General features: G+C 42.5%; 1 protein-coding gene across 3 annotated transcripts in view; it reads left to right on the top strand.

Annotated features, from left to right (window-relative positions):
• The window catches only part of SLIT2 (slit guidance ligand 2), a 370,098-nt gene extending 357,526 nt beyond the window's left edge, over positions 1–12,572 (top strand). For 2 of the 3 annotated variants that reach the window (XM_077750411.1, XM_077750412.1), the window contains 4 exons: positions 3,414–3,568; positions 8,973–9,264; positions 9,494–9,705; positions 10,795–12,572. In XM_077750411.1, the coding sequence (XP_077606537.1) occupies positions 3,414–3,568; positions 8,973–9,264; positions 9,494–9,705; positions 10,795–11,036 (901 nt within the window). In that variant the 3' untranslated portion in view covers positions 11,037–12,572. The remainder of the gene's footprint in view (positions 1–3,413; positions 3,569–8,972; positions 9,265–9,493; positions 9,706–10,794) is intronic. The other variant, XM_077750413.1, reaches the window with a different exon arrangement.
• The last annotated feature ends 8,807 nt before the right edge of the window (positions 12,573–21,379 follow it).

The raw sequence follows: 21,379 nt of genomic DNA on the forward strand, positions 1-21,379 counted from the left end.
TTTGGGAGGAAAAATCTAATCAGTCTAAATTTCACATGTGATTGGGAAAATAGAATCCAAATCTATATGCTTTGTATGTATTCTCAAAACCTGCCAACTCTTATTATAAGATTATTACTTTGGGGGCGACTGGGTGGTTCAGTTAATTACAAGTCCAGCTGGCTCAGGTCATTGTCTCGTGGTTCGTGGGTTCAAGCCCTACATCTGTCAGCACAGAGCCTGCTTCAGATCATCTGTCTCCTTCTCTTTCTGTCCCTCACCTGCTCTCACTCTCTCTCTTTCTCAAAAATACACAAACATTTTTAAAATATAAGATTATTACTTTTTTTATATAATTCCGTGATTCCTATTAAATGTACCAAACTGTGTAACCGTAATATAAGGTTATTTTTCATAGAACATTATTGAGATATTTGGGAGAAAATCACTTATTAAAGGCTCATTAGTGGTGAGAACACACACCATTTGTGTAGTACTAGGTTGTTTTCTTTTTATTCAGGTTTTTTATTGTAAAAGTGGTGCATAATAATTAAAAATGTGTACTCTAGAAACAGGGACCCTGGCTTCAAATCTGTTTTGCAGCTGACTTTGCCACCTTGAGTACCCTAAGTGCCCAGTTGTTAGGGTTGTTTTGGTTCTTAAAAGAGTTATTACATGTAAAGGTCTTAGAACAGCACCTCTCCTATAGTCTGTGCTAAGTAATTCTTTGGTATTATTTGCATTTCCCTGGTGAGGGAAATAAAAGAGAAAAATGACCTGAAGTCACGCTAATCCAATGTCACACATCTAAGGAGACCTAGGACAGACTGAACCAGATTTATCTCCCACCATTTCCTGTTAAATATGGCTACCAAAAAATCCAAATTTTTAAGTAAAATGCAACTTTTAGATGTCCTTCCCTAGGGCTGCTTGAAACCTCTTGATGATACCTGTAATCCAGTCAGTAGTGCTAAAAAACTATGCTATTGTTAACAAGTCTCCCTCACCTTTCACTTACTTAACATATATTTATTGAGCATCTACTCTTTATCAGAAATTCTACTGGGTACATTAAGGAATACAGAAATAAATAATACATGGCTCCTGCTTTCAAGTAGCTTACTCAGTTATAGTGCATCAAACACTATCATTAACGATGATGTGCCAGTATTGATTGTCTAAGACTGATGTGTGACCAGGAACCCATTTTCCTGTACAAATGGGCCTTTTCTTTGCAAATGTAAAGCAAAAAAGGAGGTCTCATTTTAATACTTATGACTTCATCAAGGTCAATGCTCATAGAGCAGCCACATAAAACCATTTGCATGCTGTATATGATCACAACAGAAAAAGCAATTGGTTACCACTCTCTCTATGTATATCTTCATTCTAATATTTTACATAAAACTTTCAGGAACTTGAACAAGATATGGCCCCAAGGAAGCTATTAGGTTTCTGCTAGTCTTTAGCATTATTTTACAATTAACATCAAAAATAAAGCTAACTAATTTCTTCCTGAAAAAGATACTGAAACAATATTGGATTATTTGTACGATGATGGTGGTGGTAGTGATGGTGATACTGATACCTAACATTTACCTTTGCACCTTCTATATGCTGGATGTTTCACTCTGCATATGTAAAAATATTATTTCGTACAGACCTCCAATTAATCATTAATCATCAGAGGGCAAAATATACACTAGCATTTACTGAAGAGAAGACTGAAGTGTATAAGCCATTAAGTAACTTATCTAAGGTCAAACATTTCATAAATACAAGACCAGGATTCAAATTCAGATTCATCTGACTCCAAAATCTATATGCTTAACCCTTAGCTAATATTACCATCTGGTATATTCCTTCAGAAGACAATCCTATTTAAGACCAGTAGCAGTTGGTATACAACTTTTTTAGTAAATGGTTTTCCTGTATATTGTTTCCTCTATTGATTTTAATGCTATCACATGTTGGGATAATTAAATCTGAGGAGATAAAAACATTCACTGGCATATTTAATATTTATCACTCAGATTATGATATCTGAGACAGGCTATGAAGGACCTTTGTACATGTGAACTCTTGCAACCATTTAAAACCAGAGAACTTTAAATGTTTTCACGGTTTGCAGAATGGTGTATATTGCGGTCAAACCACAAAACCTTTTTATTCTGTGTTGGCAAACAAAGGGAGAGGATTAGACACCTGTGATGAGAACCATACAGAAATGTCGACATATTTTTTCCATTGTTTTCCAGTCTTGGCCTATTTGCAAGTTAAAATATCAGTACCCAGAAACTGAAGCCATCAGCTTGTATAAGGAAGAATAGGTATTCACAGTTTCTGTATCATATGTGCCCATGTTTCCATGTTTGAGCATTTTTTTCAGTCTTCCTAGTTGATATCCCAATATATTGGCTCTTTAATATTCACTACTTACTTTTGGCCCCAACTTCCATTATGCCATATTTTGCCCCCATTGTGACAGGTCAGTATATTCCTGATGCCACCATGTATTGATTCCTGTTTTCTTCATTGGCCCCGCGCTCCTCTTTGCTGTTAACCCTTGTGTTAGATTTACAAGCCCACTTTACAGACGTATAGCACCTTCGTAGTAATTGCACTGCAGGTCATCTTCTTTTCAATTCCTATTTTTCATTTATCTCAGTTTCTTAATCTTTTTGTTTTTATCCAGTTTGTGAACTTCCATAAGCCCTCTCAAATTCTGGAATGACTGTTAGACCTGGCCCTTACAAGTCATAGAAAACCGAAGAAGCACTGTCCACACTAGATCCCCTAGCTATGGCTGTGTTAAGCATTCCATTGAATCTGTTACTCTCCACTGAGCATAGACTTCACAGTAATCTCATTTGATGGCCATCCCTCTGAAAAATGCAAGGAAAGGAAGCGGTATTATCAGTTAATAAATTTCAACAATCACAATAATCTCACCAAGTCGGTTCTTCCTGTATTTGTGTGTATGTTTGGGTAAGTCTTACTGTCCAGCATTTAAAAGATCAAAGCCAGTCATAATCTGTAGAGGATATTTGGCACCAACGTAGGTTCTTTGTCTTAAATGCAATTTGGAGTAATAGTATCTCAGAAAAACACAACTTAAGTAGCATTTAAAAGCAAAAGAATAAATTATCCTTTGTAATTTCTACATAGTGGAAGAATAAGACTGGAGAGTGATTCGGTGTATCCATTTCCACTCTTCCCAATGGGAAGACAAGCTTATTTTGTATCCATTCCTAAAAAGTAGAAATTGTCTGTACTTCATCTTCTATCTTTAAATCAACTACTGGTGTTTATCCTTATTACTGTTAGATAGGAGTATCTTTTCCTAAGGAGTGCTTATTGGACTTAGTATTTTAACTTATTTCTGTTAATAAAAAGAAAGCTGAAGCATCAGTTAAGTTGATTTTTCTTTGTAGCGTGGAGACGATCAACGATGGAAATTTCCACATTGTGGAACTGCTTGCCCTGGATCAGAGTCTCTCCCTCTCCGTGGATGGAGGGAGCCCCAAAATCATCACCAACTTGTCAAAGCAGTCAACTCTGAATTTTGACTCTCCGCTCTATGTAGGAGGTAAGCTGTGTTCCAAATCCGGTGGATCTGTGATTCTCACTGCAGACTAATTCTGAAGTTGCTGATCCCCGGTATTGTGGCCTTTGACAAATAGTGATCAATCATTGAAAGATGGACAGCTGCAAGGATAGAAAAGAGTGAGCCCTGGGTATGTGTTAGGACACCTGTTTTGTGCCTGTACCAGCCTGTCAGTAACCACTGTTGTGGATGGACAGTTTCTTACAAAGAGCCCTCTAGCAAAAAGCATCAGAAAACGTTGGAGAAAAATTAGAGTTTTATTACTTAAGAAGAGCTGAAAATTACACAGCATACCTGAGGCCACACAGCAAGGTCTTAAGGAGAGAAAGAGAGAGACAGAGAGAGCACATGTGAGAACAACAACACATGAGCCTAAGATGCTGCTTTTACTGGGGTCAAGGCCATGCTATAAAGAAAAAGACAAAAGGTTTTGTCAAATGGTACCATCTCAGATTATCTATGCTATCAGTCGCCAACTCATGTAGATAAGAAGATAATCATTAACAAAATTGAATGATGAATGAACAGATGAATTAAATGTATTGGGGTACAGGAAGTACTGCTGAGCTCCGTTCTTAAGGGGAACGAACAAGAAAGAGTTGGGAGGGTAGATTAGGGATTGGAACGATAGAGTGAAGTTCCTGGACTGTTTGTTGGGTTTTTTTTTAATGTTTTATTTATTTCTGAGAGAGAGAGAGAGCATGAGAGAGCATGAACAGGGGAGGGTCAGAGAGAGAGGGAGATACAGACTCTGAAACAGGCTCCAGGCTCTGAGCTAGCTGTCAGCAAGAGCCCGACGTGGGGCTCGAACCCACGAACTGTGAGATCATGACCTGAGCCGAAGGTGGATGCTTAACCAACTGAGCCACCCAGGTGCCCCCTTGGACTGTTTTTTGAAACCAACAAGAAGACAGATGAGGGGAGCGCCTGGGTGGCTTAGTCGGTTAAGCGTCCGACTTTCCCTTANTCTCTCTCTCTCCTAGAAATAAATAAAAATATTAAAAAAAAAAAAAAAGAAGAAGAAGAAGGCAGATGAGGAAGATATGGGGAACAGAGGTGTGGGCAAAGTTCTGAAGGAGCCCAGAGGAGAGGACGCACAAAGACGAGAACTTTCCTTTGGGCGCGGGCGGGAGGGATTGGGGGTAAACGTAAGCTGGCAGTACAGAATTTTAGTTTTCAGGCAAAGGAGCTAGAAAGCATGTGATGTTGAATTGAGTTACATTGAATTAAATCACATTGGATGGAGGTGAATTGACTGATAAAATTAACTCATTTTACCAGTAAGTAAGCTAAAGCTTTCGAGCAGGTCAATGTAACTGATTTCCTCAGAAGGACAGGCATTTTCACAAGTTTGCATTATTTCCTGCCAAATAGTAACCTTGGGATTCCACATAATTATGTTAACCCTTCCAAGATGTCCTTGAAAGTATTTTTCAAATTGTCCTGAAAGTTCAGAGCACTTGATTTTTTTCTTTCTGTATTTTGCAGCAGAAGATCCTAACACTTTGAAAGAATTTTTGAATTTTTAGGAACCATTAAAAATCTTGGCTCAGTTCTGTACATATATATTGAGTATCTACCATATGCTGAGAACAAAGTTAATACCTGCATAAGGGTTACAAAGTAGAAATATCCCTTCTTTGCCCAGGGGAGTAGGGAAAATAGACATATCTTCAGGTAACTGTAGTGTATTGTAATACGATTGCATAGTAAGTCTGCTCAGCAAGTTGACTGATACGGTTGCTTCATGATAATCACAACTATGAGACTCATTTAAAAACAAAAGGCTTCCGTGTCTTGCCTTCACTACAGTGAATGGCCACAACGTTGGGATGGGTAAACCAAGTCACAGATGTACCTGTGGTTTGAGAGAAAAGAAGTTATACTCACTGAGCACATGCTATGTGTCCCACACGATGCTTGTTTTATAGTCTTGGTCCTCAGAAACTTTAGGAAGTAGGTATGATTTTGTGTTTCATAGTCCCTAAAGGACAGCCTTGAGGACTTTACAAAACTTGTCCAAGTTCACAAAGCTCTGAAGGAATAGAGACCTCATTTGAGTGCAGGTCTGGTCTATCTGACCCCAAAGCCATCTATCTACACGCCACTCACTTTTTAAAATCGAACAGAAAGGGAAGCCATCTGAGTTTTGTGGCTTTTTATTTATTTCTGGGCCTGTCCTTCACTTGATTTATTGTGTTTTCTTCAGAAACCATTTCATTGGATCTTAAAACCCCTTTACAATGCAGTATGAGGTGGGGGGGAGGGGAGTACAAAACAGGAGCGCTTAGGTCAGAACATTTTTCAAAAAAGGGAAAAAAAAAAGTTCTACATTCATTCCAAACTGAAAAGTGCCAATCTTTCTAAAGATAGAGCATCCGGAAGAATCCAGGTTGTAGCTCTGTCCATCCAGGCCTGAAGGAAAGCACTTGCATCCTAGACTCACTGCTGGAGAACACAGGGGTCCATCTTCTTCCAAATCAGAGCCCAGTCTTAAAGGGTAATTCAGATTAAAAAAATACAACGTAATCAGAAGACCACATCCCTGAGTTCTGTGTGGCAAAGGTAGAAGAGACTGAGTTAGCAAAAGAGAGCGAGGTCGCTCAGCTCATCTTTTTCTCCAAGTCTGAAAATGTGCAGTACCCAGGGACAGCCTGGAGGCGCTGTGGCCCGTGCCGGAAGCCCACTTGCAGAAGTATTCTCTAACAGAACGGGCAGGCAGCTCTACCTCCCAGCCTTATCAACCACCCATGATGTAGGCTTTATGCAACACGAAACAACTGACTAATCTTTCTGATGACCTATACGATAGTCTAACCAGAATGCGCAGTATCTAATAGAATCGTTTTCTTGAGTTGAGATCTGCACACCCCCTCCGTGAATCACACGTCTGGTTCTCTTGCCACCATTGGAGAGAGGACTCCATTTTTGACCCTTGATTCCTTTATTGTCATTTTGAAATATGTACAGCTTGTTAAGGTTAAAAATGGTCTACCATGTTATCTGTTGATTGGTAGTTTGATTGAATTACAGCTATAGTCCATGGCATAGAAGAAAGGCTGAAAGCAAGAACCAAATACAAATCTACTTCTTTTTTCAGAAAGTGTGTGTGAGCAGGGGTGAGGCAGAGAGAGAGAGAGAGAGAATCCCAAGCAGGCTCTGCACTGTCAGCACAGAGCTCGATGTAGGGCTCAAACTCACAAACTATGAGACCATGACCTGGCCCGAAATCAAGAGTCAGACATTAAACTGACTGAGCCACCCAGGTGCCCCAACATGGGTCTACTTCTGTTGATCCATTAAGACCTGGTTCCCTGGTTAGAAACGTGCCAAGCATGTGAAAAGGTTGACTCAGAGTAGCTTTGGTCTGTGATGTCCTGTTCAAAGTAATGTGATGTATCATTGTCATTTATAAATGATTTTAATCATAGCTGGATCTTTGGGAATAAAGGAACACATTTCCTAATTGTTTCTTCCTGCTGTGGAACTTCACTAGTATTTAGTCTCCACATGTGCACGTAGATGTGTTGGACCTGTATCAAAATAAGCTATTAAAAATAGTTTGGAAGTTCTTTTTAAATGTGTGAAAAAAAGACCATACGTGTGCGGTCTATGGATACGATTAAATTAGAAGAACTTCTCCCAGACCAAGGAATTTTCTTTAACTTGTGCTTTTCTGGAAATGGCACATTGTATGCTTTTGACCCTGCTCCACAAAGCAACTCTGTTTCCAGGGCCAGACGGACATAGACTAAAACTCTGAAGTTACGGAACTTCAAAGCCAAGACAGTTAATTCAGTACCTGTCAAAGTGTGACCGTGAGCACCTACACCACAGGCACCCCGGCTGCATGTGAACATTTCGATCTCTGCCCCCCACCCCTTTCTACCACTCAGAATCTCAAGGTGGGGAGAGAATGCAGCCTGGGGCCGCCTCCTGACCATCTACGGGGGGGGGGGGTCTTACGTATGACAGACTTGGAGGCGACTGCTCTGGTGGCTCCACTCATGTTCTAGATGAGTCGACTAAGCCTCAGAGAGGTCAAATATGATGGGCTCATGTGCACAAGGACCAACGACTTCCAGCCTAGTGATTCGTACACATAGCTATGGGATTTCAGTACCCGCTAGAACTCAAACGGCCCCTCTGAGTAGAGAGGTTGTGCTGCCAGGAGGCAGCCCCCAGGGAGTGTGAGGGTCCTGGTCTTAGAACCAGCAAAGCGTCTGGAGAGCGTGAGTGGAGTCTTCCCCAGCCTGTACTCTCCAGCCAGTAGCTCAGCGTCAGGCGCAGGGAGGGTGTGACTGCCAGTTGGGGGAGGGTCAGCCGCTCTGAAGGCCTCTGGCTCCCTCCCCTTCCCCCACTGCAGTCTGGATGGCTGTCTCATGAAGGATCCCATCCAACAACTATTTCAGGGTCTGGCTTAGGCCATGGAAAGATTCCTCAGTTTTGCCAAATGAAGGTTACCAGATGACTGTCGCTGGTGGAACTTACATATGCAAAGTTTGCAAATTGTGTTTTTGGAAGAATTTCCTTTGTATGTCTGGTTTCTTGGCACGTGAAGGCTTCACTCTCAATTAGCAAGAAAATAAAAGTGATGTGAATGAGGTGCTGTCGTGATCGGAAGCCTGAGTGAGTTTTTCAGTCGTTGACATCCAGGACTGGGCTCAGGACGTTGCCAGTGCTGAGCTTAGAATTTGGCAGGCCCGGGGTGAAAGGTCACTGTGAACCCAGCTCTCACCCCTTAAGACTGGATGGACTGAACCGGAACTCTAGAGATAGCAAGGTTCACTCGTCAGCTGACCTGCAACCCAGTCCTTCACTGGGTGACACTGAGCATGTCCCCCAACTCTCACTGTGCCTCCTGGAGCCCTCAGCTTCCAGAGTGTGTGTCCACGTGGAAGACGGGTGGAGAAAAGGGGGGGCACTGATCTCTCCCCCCATCCCTGATCCTGCCTTAGCCTACAGTAGCTACACTTTGAGGTTTTATATATTTCTGCCTCTGGGCAAGGTTTGATTTGAAACAAATGTTAAAACTTAGAGACTGACCACCAATGAACTTGCATCTTTGTTCTAGTGGTGCATTAGAATTGCCTGGAGCATCTTCCAAAAAGAGAAATCAAAACAAGGAAACGCCCTTCTCTTCTCCCTCCCCTCCTCTGCCGGGATACTGTGATCAAGTAGGTCCAGGCTGAGTTTCCAAGCATCAGTATTTCTTCAAAGACCTTGTGTGATTCTAACATGCAGGCAGGTCGAGAAGCACACGGCTAGCTGTCCTAAAGCAGTGTCACTCTGACTGCCACCCTGCGGGAAGAGCTAAAAGGGTCTGGGTGGCAAATGGCTGAGGAACCCCCAAGTTGCCGACCACTGACCCGACGTCCCTCCACAGGCATGCCCGGGAAGAACAACGTGGCTGCGGCCCTGCGCCAGGCTCCTGGCCAGAATGGCACCAGCTTCCACGGCTGCATCCGGAACCTGTACATCAACAGTGAGCTGCAGGACTTCCGCAAGGTGCCCATGCAAACCGGCATCCTGCCCGGCTGTGAGCCGTGCCACAAGAAGGTGTGTGCCCACGGCACGTGCCAGCCCAGCAGCCAGTCGGGCTTCACCTGTGAGTGTGAGGAGGGATGGACCGGGCCCCTCTGTGACCAGAGGACCAATGACCCCTGTCTTGGAAATAAGTAAGTTTGGGCTGCCTGGTAGTTATGCACACATACCCCAACCCTGGAACTAAAACCCAGGACAGGAAGCATGGAGGGGGAGAGGAAGAAGGGAAGGAGAAGGGGGGAGAGGGAGCAAAGAAGGAAGTCAGCCCATTAGCACATCTTCGTATTCCTTCCATCATCCTTTCTCCTTTCTTATGCCCTCGGCCTAATGCACGTGTGCTCCCGTGCTCCTCCTCCGCTGCAGGTGTGTGCACGGCACCTGCTTGCCCATCAATGCATTCTCCTACAGCTGCAAGTGTCTGGAAGGCCACGGGGGCGTCCTCTGCGATGAAGAGGAGGACCTGTTTAACCCCTGCCAGGCCATCAAGTGCAAGCATGGGAAATGCAGGCTCTCGGGACTTGGGCAGCCCTACTGTGAATGCAGCACTGGGTACACCGGGGACAGCTGTGACCGAGGTAAGCCACCCGCCCGGGCCCCAGCCTTCAAAGCAACAGGACCCCCATCTTTGAAAAGAGAGAAAGGGACATGCACACACAGATACACACACACACACACACGGGAGTGATCCAAGGAGCACCAGTTCTGTGCCTGCCTTAGAGTTGCTGCTGGTGATTTATTTCCCAGTGGTGTGAGGGCACCGGATGTAAAGTGGCCTCCGCCTCCACAGCAGGATGTTACACGGCCTCCTGACGTCTTCTCTGACGTGCCATGAAAAATACTCCTTCTCACCTTGTGTAGCAGCAGTTTACTTCCCTCGCTTCTCCCCGTACCTGCTGTCTCCGTCCACATGTATTATTCATTCGTCTCTGGCCCAGAGAGGAGGGACCTCATCATCCTGCTCTAGTTTTAGGCCAGAGTCACCTCTGCCCTTAGAACCAGCTGATCCATCACAGTGCAGCAGGCAGGTGAGAGGGATGGAAACGCGCTGACATCTCGACCCGCCGTCCTGCTTTGCGCGCCCGGAACGTGCCTCGCCTGCAGCTGGCGGGCGCCTGGGCGTGCGAATCAGAGGGACGGGACGAGAGGAACGTGCCCGTGGAAGCGTGGAGCAGATGTCTCTTTTTGAACCAGTTCATACTTGGCTAATTTATGGAGTCAGTGGAATGTTACTTGTATTAAGTAACAGATTGAATGATATGAAACCCCAGGTCTAATAAATTAAATTGCATACTCGCAGAAACTGCTCCCCGTGGTAAACAAAACCAGCTGTTCGTAGTGCAAAAATGGAAGATGTGTATTTTTGCAATAAAGGAAAAGATTTAGGAATCCAATTTTCCTGTCAGTCCAGTAGCGTCGTATTTATAGGCCACGTATATAGTATTCACTCTGCAGAAAACAAAGACCCCGGAAATAAACAAAAGAAAAGTATTTTGCAAAGAGCAGCAGGCTGGGCCCGCAGCCCCGCGTACAGAACGGAAGCGTGACACCCATGACGGCAGATGCCCGTGGCAGACAAAGGCTGAACTGAGTGACGGGTTCATGGTCACTTGGTGTGACTCACAGTGACTGCCCTGCAAATGCTTGTGCTTCTTGTTGTTTTGCAGAACTCTCGTGTCGAGGGGAGCGGATACGAGATTATTACCAAAAGCAGCAGGGCTACGCCGCGTGCCAGACGACCAAGAAGGTGTCCCGGCTGGAATGCAGAGGTGGGTGCGCGGGAGGGCAGTGCTGCGGACCCCTGAGGAGCAAGCGACGGAAATACTCTTTCGAATGCACGGACGGGTCTTCGTTTGTGGACGAGGTGGAAAAGGTGGTGAAGTGTGGCTGCAGCAGGTGCGCCTCCTAAACGCGTCCCCGGCAGCGTGTGTCTTTGGGAAGCGTCGTCTCCTTCTTGACCATGTTGGACTAATGAATGCTTCATAGTGGAAATATTTGAAATATATTGTAAAATACAGAACAGACTTATTTTTATTATGAGAATAAAGACTTTCTCTTTTCCTGCATTTGGGAACAAAAAAAAAAAAAAAATGCTTGAACTGACGCTTCCCCGATGCTAGAGAAGTATGAAGAGAGAGATACTGGGAGGCATCGGAACGACAGTGGGAATCATTGCAACTCGAATTCATCTTTGCGACATGCTGAAGACAGACAGAAGCACAGGCAAAGGGAGAGCCGACCTACTGTGTGCTGCTGGGAAACTGCCCAGAGCATAAGGCCCAGGCGCCCTCCTGCACCTCATAGTGGCTCATGAGGACAGACCAAGCGCGCGTGTGGGAAGGTCAGGACGCAAGGCGGACAAATGAAATTCTAGAATTCACAGGACCAATGGTTGAGAAATACGTTGTGCAAAATGGTGTCCTGAAGACCTGGGTTCTAGTCACGAGAGAGATGGGAGTGCTAAACTAAGTTTTATGTTCTTTGTAAACGTCAGCATGTTAGCAGAAGAAGCACACAAAAGTGTTTATCTACCGTTTTCCAGTATTAATTTTTTGTAATATAAATGATAAAGGAGATGATAAAGAACCAATAGATTATTGATAAATAAATTAGTAATAATATGAATTTTTGTTCCTATGAGTTCTAAACAGCCCTATACAGTATTCAGTTTCCATGAGAAATATTTATTGTATCGAAGTACATTGTACTTAACATTTTAGGCCATTCTTTTACTGTTTCTCGATGCTTTAATATATATTAATTTATAATTGTCCTGATATTTTTGTATATTTTTCAAACTTAAAAATCAGGATTTTGGGGGGGTTTTTGGCAATAGTACTAACATAGGGTCTTATCTTGGGATAAATATGTGTTGATCTGTTTGTTTACCTTGACATCTGACCACTGGTGTTACTGACCTACTGGCCTCATTCAGGACACCGGCAGAGAGGATGTAAAGTCTATGCGTGAGATGGTCATTGTACATAAAGAGGTGGCCCTCCCCTCTGCAACAGTCCCCACAGAACAGAAATGGTGTGTAGCAGTCAACACTAGAAAAGTAGGTATTTTACAAATTAATATTTCCTTGACATTTTTTGCCCTTTTATTGGGGGTGGGGTGGGAACAAAAAAGGCTGTAATGTCAAGAACTGTGATTTGATTTTCCCAAACAATAAAGCTCCTTTATTACCTTAATGTTCCCATGTTAACATGTTTGCTGCTAAATTACAATGTAGAATTGATAATGATTTATAGTGGACTGTGCTCTTCCCTTATTAAAATCCCAGGGTACCCTGTGAAGATGCAGATGTTTCTTTCCAAAACACTTTTTTTTTTACACAGAAAATTAGATGTACATGTATAATTCATTGTGCTTTGTCTTTCTCCAGACTAATATCAGTTATACTACTGATGGTTGTAAATTAAACAGATACTTACTTCACTAACAGCTTGGTGATTTTCTTAGAAATTGCAAAATATTTAGTGTCCACTCCTTAAGAATTTCTTAATCAAAATGGTACAAAGAAAACTTATGTCGTATTGTTACAGAAATTGGTTTAAGATTAGCATATTGTAGAATTGGGGGACTTCAGAATGGCCAAATGGAAGGAATGGATAGAAGAAAACATCCTTTGCTCTGAAAAAAAAAAATAAGCGCATATTCAACTAATTCCTTCAAAAAAAAATTATAAGGTGAAGTCTAACTAAACCACAAATGGTATTTTATTTTTGTTCTTCTTTCCCCTCAATTAGAACCAGGTGGAGAACAATGAAAGACAGAGTGCCTTTCTCCACAGGCACTGTGAGTGAGGGTTAGTGATATCGAGCTACACCCTCGAGAACAGGGAAACCATACGGCGGGCTACATGGATTATTATTACTTAACCACCGCGCTAACAGGTCTTCATTTTCCTGGAAGAATATCGTGCGCATGCGCACACATGCATATACGCACACATACACACGAAAGTCCAATCACTTATCCGTGTTTAAAATGTCTATATTTTAATTGTATAAATATGATATAGTCTTTGTAAAACATTTATTTATTCCCACTGATTGTTTTGTTTTGTTTTCAAGGACTGGGAATCATTCATTAAGTACAGAATCATCTACAAAGATAATAGGATTTAGATTTGTTTGTGGGTATGGGTTATCTAAATAGCCACTCTTTCTGAAGGCTTATTATATGCGAGGCACTATAACAAGGGCTTTATATGAAATATGTCACTTACCTCTCACTACAAATCTATAGGATTTGGGGATTTCCCGTTTTGCACAGGCATAAAGAGCTTGAAGGCAGAGGAGCTGAATTCCACTTGGGTCTCTTAGACCACAATGGGTCCGTGCTCAAGAGATAAAGATGGTGCCCTCTATTAGGGCTTTTTAACCCTGGAACCTTATTTCCTGGCACAATTATTCTCCCTCCTCATCACGTCCATTTAAAGAGTCTGGATTAGAGGGGCGCCTGGGTGGCTCAGTCTGTGAAGCATCCCTCTCTTGATTTCAGCTCAGGTCCTGATCTCACAGTTCACATGGTGAGTTGGAGCCCCACATCAGGCTCTGCCTGACAGCACACAGCCTGCTTGGGATTTCTCTTCCCTCGCTCTCTGCCCTTCCCCTGTTCATGCTCTACCTGTATCTCAAAATAAATAAATATAAGAAGTATTAAGTAGTCCAGATTAGATATGTTTGGTTTTTAGCTTTTGTTTTCTAAGAAGACAAGTGAAGTCTTAGTAGCTTTCAGACTATATTCTTTCTCCTCCCTGCTTATAAACGCACAAAACAGAATTACGATTGCCAGGGATTTGTGCGGAGCTAGCAGGTTTCTTAGGGGATCGTTTGCCTTGTAATGAGACTGCATTCCGCACAGGAGCCCTTCTTTGAGAAAATTTAATAGCCAAATAATTACAGCAAATGAAACAAATTAAAGACACTTACTCATGTCATAAAAGGCCTCTAGCTTAAAAAGGATTCCTTTAAATAAGAAACTATTCTAGAGCATTTCCAACAGACTTCAAAAAGTTCAAACAAACAAACATAAAACGTTTTCCACATTTCAGAGTCAACACTATTACCCAGAACAATGTACATTTGTAATCTGAAAAGATAGTGATCAGATATCCCAACCGTGTTTACTTTAAATTGTCACATAAGTTGAAGCACTATCAGGAAATGCCAGAGGCGGTTGACATGTGTTCAAGTTCAGATGTGTTCCTTGAATAATAACCGTCATAGTCTTTGGAATTTGTGCTCACCCTACCTTTCCTGAAACTATTTTGAAGCAATGACAGACTAACCTCAGTTTTAGAATTGTTCTAATCATCTTGTTTGGGGATGACTTGCTTTGTCAGCAAGCTCTTTCCAGAGAAATGACTGAAAGATTGTTGAAATTGATTCAGGACTTAGATCTGATCATTATGGAGCCGTCTACCCCGTAGAGTGATCATTACTTCAAAACTCATGTTTGTAAAAGGATATAAGCCAATAAAAGTATATGAAGCTTTATATAAAGCTTTTTATAAAATAAATAAAACTATATAAAATGCATAAACTATTTTCATTCTTAGTCCTCTCTATGTACTCAAAAGTCATTTAACAACACATTTCATTTCTTATCTCCTATAATGTGCAAAAAAGTATGCTAAACTTTTGATATATAATTCAGGAGAACTAGACATCACTACTAACATTTTAGAACACATGCTCTGTGCACTTGGAGTTGACGTTAAAGTGAGTAACAAATATCATACAAATGACCAAACTACCCACAACTTCAGATGGTGGTGAGTGCCGTCAGGAAACTCAGGAGATACTAGAAAAAAGCGTAGCAGAAGAATCCAGTCAAAAACTGAGTGGGAGGTCAGGGAATGATTCTTTGGAAGTGACATGTAAGCCAAGTCATGAAGGATAAAGTAGAATCTAGGATGGAGAACTACGGAAATATGTGACGGGGTCAAGGGTGGGCGTTTGTGCAGAAAGAGCAGCCTGTGTGTAGGCCTGAGGAGGGAAGGAACTCTTAATGTGGTCAAGGAAACAAAAGAAAGTTTGTGTGGCCAGAGCAAGATATATATTTCTCTTTCATGTATAACACAGCACTGGCCTTTTTCTGCCTTCATTCATTCACTTTAAATAGTTCTGTATTTTTCTTTGGCGCTTCTGTCTGCAGTGATCTTTCAAACTATCAATAGAAATGGATTTCCATTCTAAAACAGCAAGCAGTAAGTTGTGCTTAATGCCATTCCCAAGCTTCCAAATGAAATACCTCTGAAGACACAGAAAATATGAATACTTAAAATAGCACTGGAAATTAAGAATAATATTTCTGGACTCTCCAGGAACTTTCATGAACTCAAAAACTGATGAGACTAGACTGAGAGAAACAACTGCTGGCCAACCTGAGCTTTGAGACTCATGCGCATTCCTTTCTCCATAGGCCAAGGCCAGAGACTCAGGAAATGAGTCAACTGCAAGACCCTCAAAACATAACTGTGCATTTAGGTGTCACTTTGTGAGGCTAATAGAGGGCAGTGCCCCCAACCAAGAAGGCAAAATCTAACTTCATCTGCTAGGATGAAGAAACCGAAACAACCAGAAATACTAGAGAAGATCAATTGTGTTGTATTGAATATTGAGAGATGTAGTCTCTATAAATAAGTTACTGTATCTGGGAGTTGAGTCTGCAAGAGCCATGGTTGCAATGCGGGCTTAGAATGATATGGAAGGTGGGAAGAGGGGCACCTGAGTGGCTCAGGTGGTTAAGCGTCTTACTTGACTTTGGCTCAGGTCACGATCTCATGGTTCATGAGACTGAGCCCCACTTTGTGCTCTGCGCTGACAGCTTGGAGCCTGCTTGAGATTCTTTCCCTCTCTCTGCCCCTCCACAACTCACACACATACAACACAACACATACACATACACATACTCTTTCTCTCTCTCTCTCAAAATAAATAAATAAACATTAAAAACAAAGAGGGACCTACCTTACCAATTCAGAAAAACAGAGGACCACTGCACTATACTGACTCACTATTAAGCTAATAAAATGGTGAAAATATACAGGTCATATTTGAGATTGAGGACTAAGAAGTTCAGATATCTGTGGTGAGTGATAGAAGTCTATGAAGATTGTCTGAGTAGGAGGAATTGCTCAGACCTGTATTGTAGGAATTTTAGTTGATAGCATAATATAAAATGAATTGATCAGATGGCTATATTCTTAAGAAAGGTAAGAGTCAGGAATGAAAAAGGGGAAAAAATGGGAAATAAATCAGAAAATACAGTACAGACTACACTGTCACAGCAGAAGAAGTAATTCATGATGACATTGGATAAGTTTGGCAAGGGAGAAAGGGAAGCCAAGTATAACTCCTTGTTTTGAGCTTGTCTGTTTGTTTCTGCCATTCCTAAAGCACATGAATTGCAATCTGGGTTTATTTGGAGCAGTGTTTGGGTGCTTGCATCGGGCTGGAAAGAGCTCAAGTATCAGAGTTGCCACTTGGGAAGTCCCATCTTTCTCTTTGTTGAGAACTGAGTAACAATGAAAACAGTACATTCCTTAAGATGGTGGTTTTAATATCTTTAAGTATCTTAAATATGTTTAATCAACTCTGTCCACAGAATAAAATCCAAATTCTTTGCTATAGTATTCAAGATTCCTCATAACGGGGCCTTCTCAAGCCCTCAGTACATTCTGTAGGACTGACAGATGGTAGGACAGGATATTTTAAAACAAATTGTGGACTGAGATGTCTAAAACCATAGGTCTGAGGGGTGCCTGAGTGGCTTAGTCGGGTAAGCATCTAACTTTGGCTCAGGTCATGATCTCGTGGTCTGTGAGTTCGAGCCCCATATCAGGCTCTGTGCTGACAGCTCAGAGCCTGAAGCCTACTTCGAAGTCTGTGTCCCCCCTTTCTCTGCCCCTCCCCAACTCATGCTCTGTTTCCAAAAATAAATAAGCATTAACAATTTTTATGTACATACATACATACATAAAATAAAGCCATAGATATGAGATTTATATACATGGAAATAGTAGTTGAAGCCAATAGATAAGTGAATTTAGACACAACACAATGAACTTGACCACAGGAATAAGATGCAACTTTAGATAATGCTAGTGTCTCTAGAATGCAGTGGCTCCAGAATGGTGATGAAAAAAGAGCAGTTTTAATAACAGGGTGATGAGGTAATAGTGGGATAACCAGGAGTTAGGAGTGGAATTGTGAGCTACTAGAATGCCCTCTCACTAAGCCTGATAGCAAAAGAAGAAGAAAGTCAGGAGGGCAACTGGAAGAGTCGGTGAGGTTCTGAGGTTTGCATTTAACGGGACAATAAGTTTTGGTTTACCCCCTGTAGCCACAACTTAAGAAACTGTGGAGTGTGGAGCAAGCCAACGCTTCAGGTAGGTCCTAGAGGGAATATTGAGGCCCAAGCTGGAAAAGCAAACTGGGTCATCAATTCCATGAGCTAGCTAAACAATGGCAGGTAAAAAGTGAGGGCCAGAGACAGTAACGTTGAGGAAGCATGATGCCCACAAAAAAGAAACCACAAATCACTCAGTGTGAAGAGAGTACTTTGGTATTTGCAACAAATATTTTCCAAGTGAATTTCTCTGCCTCCCTCCTTGTCCTCCCACAACAGGGAAAAAGAGAACACTTACAAATGCTAACTGAGTCCACAGATAACAAGAGTCAGCAAAGGGGAGGCATTGCCATCTTGCATTTGGAACTAGATTTGTCTTTGTGTCAGTGTGTGGGTGGCTGAATTTGGATTCTAAAGAAAATAAAAAAGCGTATACACAACCAAGGAGTGGGAGAAACAGCCACAGAGACAGGCATCTGAAAAAACTTTCCGTCATTAATCTTCTTTCCCTTCTTGAAGTGGCTAGAATTATTTTCAGCTTGTTCACATAGATTGTGGCAGAGAGATTAAGTGACTTGCCCAAGGTCACACAATCCAGATCTGACTCCATCCATAATGCGATATTGATTTCACTGGAATTGATAGGCAAAGTCTGTGAATGGCCTCATGAGGTAATGCTAGAAGAATGAGTATTTCTCAAGGGGAGTTATTTTGAAAAATGCCTGTAAATAGCACTCACTTTCCCAATAACACTATAAAATCATCTTCATTATATCTCTCCTTGGCTAAAGGAAGATAAATAAGACTTTTAACTGCAATTTTCTTCCGGGAACTGAGACTGGTGACATGGAATGAGTTTTGTGTGGCTGCTTAAGTATTTTTGGTCATCGTTCTGGTCAGCTGTGCTCCAAGAGTGGTCTGACTGGGAGCAATTGAGTTCTGTTGCTAAAATAGTCACAAGGACAGGATCGAACATGCCCTAGTCCAGCTGTATGAGTTGCAAAGTCACAGCCTTGAACTCATTCCAGGTCTCAAGGCATTCTTTGTGAGGAAGGAAAAAAAAAAAAAAGACTTGGAAGAAAACTAGAGAGGAACTTCTCTTTGAATGAGCACATCTGATAACATCTCTGTCCACCATCTCAGAGACCTGCATTATCCCAGAAAGGAGAAAGATGCACATCGGTGAATTGCCTAATATTGCAGTTACCTGATCCCACTTGGTTTCTGCTCACAATATTACCATTCAATTACCTTGACCACCAGCTCTTACTTTCAATTACATCTTCACATTGATTTTTTTCATTCCTATTATTCCTACGTTTGCTACAATTCTTCTCTTCTGATACCTGTCAGCTCCTTTTTGGAGCTGTGAAATGAGCAGGAACACATTTCTGAATGTCACGCACAATACTCTGATTAGGAAATAGATCTCTTATCATTGGGGGAAAAGAAAAAAAAAAAAACATGTTGTTCTCCTAGCTCTGAAAATGATGAAGTGGAGGTCACTGTATCTCTGTCTCCTCATTTAACCTTATTTTCCTTTTTTTGCCCTTTCTTCTAAATGCTTCTGTAGTTTAGAATATTAACACAAGATTGTCCCAACAGGAAAGATAGTCTGAGAACCAAGTTGGGAGAGTAACGATTGGCATCACAGCTGCAAGCGACATGCAGGACACTCACAAACCACACACATGCCAAAGTCTGGAGGACCAGTCAGTTCACTTCACTCAGACCTGGGTCTATTCTTCTGAGCCCTGAGGCACACATGTGCACACTTATACACACTCATGCACACAGGCAAATACGCATGTGCGCACACAGACTGCGTGATTTCCTAGAACAAAACTTCACCTATAAACTCACTGATTCCAAAGTCAGAATAAATTAAGGAAAACCCTGTGATATGTCATCATGCGAGCCATTAGCCACAGCTGAAGGACAGACATTCGCAGGTATTTTGGAGGGCCCAACTCACAAACCTGGTGACATGTCAGCTCCTGAGCTGAGGGAGACAAACAGGACTCCAGAAATCTCATTTTCCCTCATGTAGGAATACAGGTAAAAATTAAATGACTCAAGGAATCAGCTGAGATCAAATCTGAAGGAACACAGGCTGCAGCTTTGCATGCTCCCATTTTCTTTACTTGAATCCTTCTTTTTTAAAAGACTTTCAGACTTTTTTAAAAAGACTTTCAGACTTTTTTAATGATTATTCATTTTTGAGAGACAGAGAGAGAACGTGAGCAGGGGTGGGGCAGAGAGAGAGGGAGACCCAGAATCTGAAGCAGGCTCCAGGCTCTGAGCTGTCAGCACAGAACCTGACACAGGGCTCCAACCCACAAACCATGAGATCATGACCTGAGCTGAAGTCAGAAGCTTAACCGACTGAGCCACCCAGGCGCCCCAACCAACCCCTTTCTTTTTAAAAGTGGAATCTTCATACACAGGAGAGCAATTTCAGTAATGACTGTCATGACACAATATGGAACCCAACCAGTGGGTCTGTGATAGGAACAATGACACATCTGGAAAGATATCCTTGACCTAAGAGCATCAGGGGCTTCCTTTCCTAAGCTCCTTTTCCTCACCTCAGCTTGGATCTTGTTCTCTCACATTGCAATTTAGGGGAAGTATGGATGCAACCCTTATCCTCAGAATATACTAGCAAGCCCTGGTCAATTTCATGTGGACACTATGACATATCTCTGCTGGAAATACTTCAGCCCCAAAAGCCTTATTCTGCCACCTACTGGGCCTTCTGTCAGGGGACAGCCCTCTGCTCTCAGCTCCCTTTGGACTAGGCTAGCATAGGAGAAACATCTTTCCCCAGGCCCCACATTCTCTCCAAGGAAGTCTTGATGCAATGACTGGATGAAACAGGCCCTGAAATGGCTGACCCCCTCTCCCCAGTTTGGCACATGTGTCAAGGACCACCCCAGCTGCAGGGCTCCCCAGGGGATCAGCCAAAACCTTCTTGAACATTGCATCCCAATGCAACTTCTCCCCTTGCCCCAGCCTGCTTCCTTCCCTTCCTTTCCAATGGGTGGTGATTCTAAGAGCACTCATCACAAACATAATGCAAGCAATGCATGCAGTGTAAGCATCCCCAGGAACGCAGCCTACGTGACTCTTGTCTCCAGCAGGCAGTGTGCAGGAAGCTGCAGTGCAGCGATGAGTTGGCCCTTCGAGGTGCAGAAAGTGGCCACCTTCCACCTCAGGGAAATCAGGGAGGAAATAGGTAGATTTCTAAAATGAGGTTTGATGCCAGAGGGGCAGCCTGTTTGAATGAGCCAGTCATTACCCCATGTGGACAGCCCCCAGCCATCCTTTCCCTTGGCCACAGGACTTATATCCCTCCATACGGGATGCAGCCTTCTATCTTACAGACTCAGAACCCCAGGACTTTCTCTTTCACAGCCTTCTTTCAAGGTCCTGCAGTGTCCTCATTAAGTCTCTCAAATATAAAAGAAATGATTACCACCTCCTCACTGGAGAATAGAGCTTCATCTCCCCAAAGGTCCTGACCTTGACAACCCAAAGGCATCCTATGACTCAGGCTGTTTCATTCTTCCAAGAGAAAGAAAGAAATTATCTGGTGTCTTAGCTCAGGCTGCAGTAGCAAAAGACCATAGACTGGGTAGCTTACAGAATAGAAATTTATTTCTCCCAGTTATGGAGCACAGAAAGTCCAAGGTCAAGGTACCAGCTCATTCAGTTTCTGGTGAAACTCTTACTGACTGGCAGATGACCATCTTCTCTCTATATCCTCCCATGGCCTTTCTTCAGTGAAAGGCAGAGGGGCAGCCTTTCTTCATCTTCCCAAAACACTGTAACCAACATGATGACCCCACCCTTATGACCTAATCTAATACTAATTACTCTTCAAAG

Source organism: Crocuta crocuta, unplaced genomic scaffold (genome assembly GCF_008692635.1).
Source record: "Crocuta crocuta isolate KB4526 unplaced genomic scaffold, BGI_CrCroc_1.0 scaffold179, whole genome shotgun sequence".
Taxonomy (NCBI): domain Eukaryota; kingdom Metazoa; phylum Chordata; class Mammalia; order Carnivora; family Hyaenidae; genus Crocuta; species Crocuta crocuta.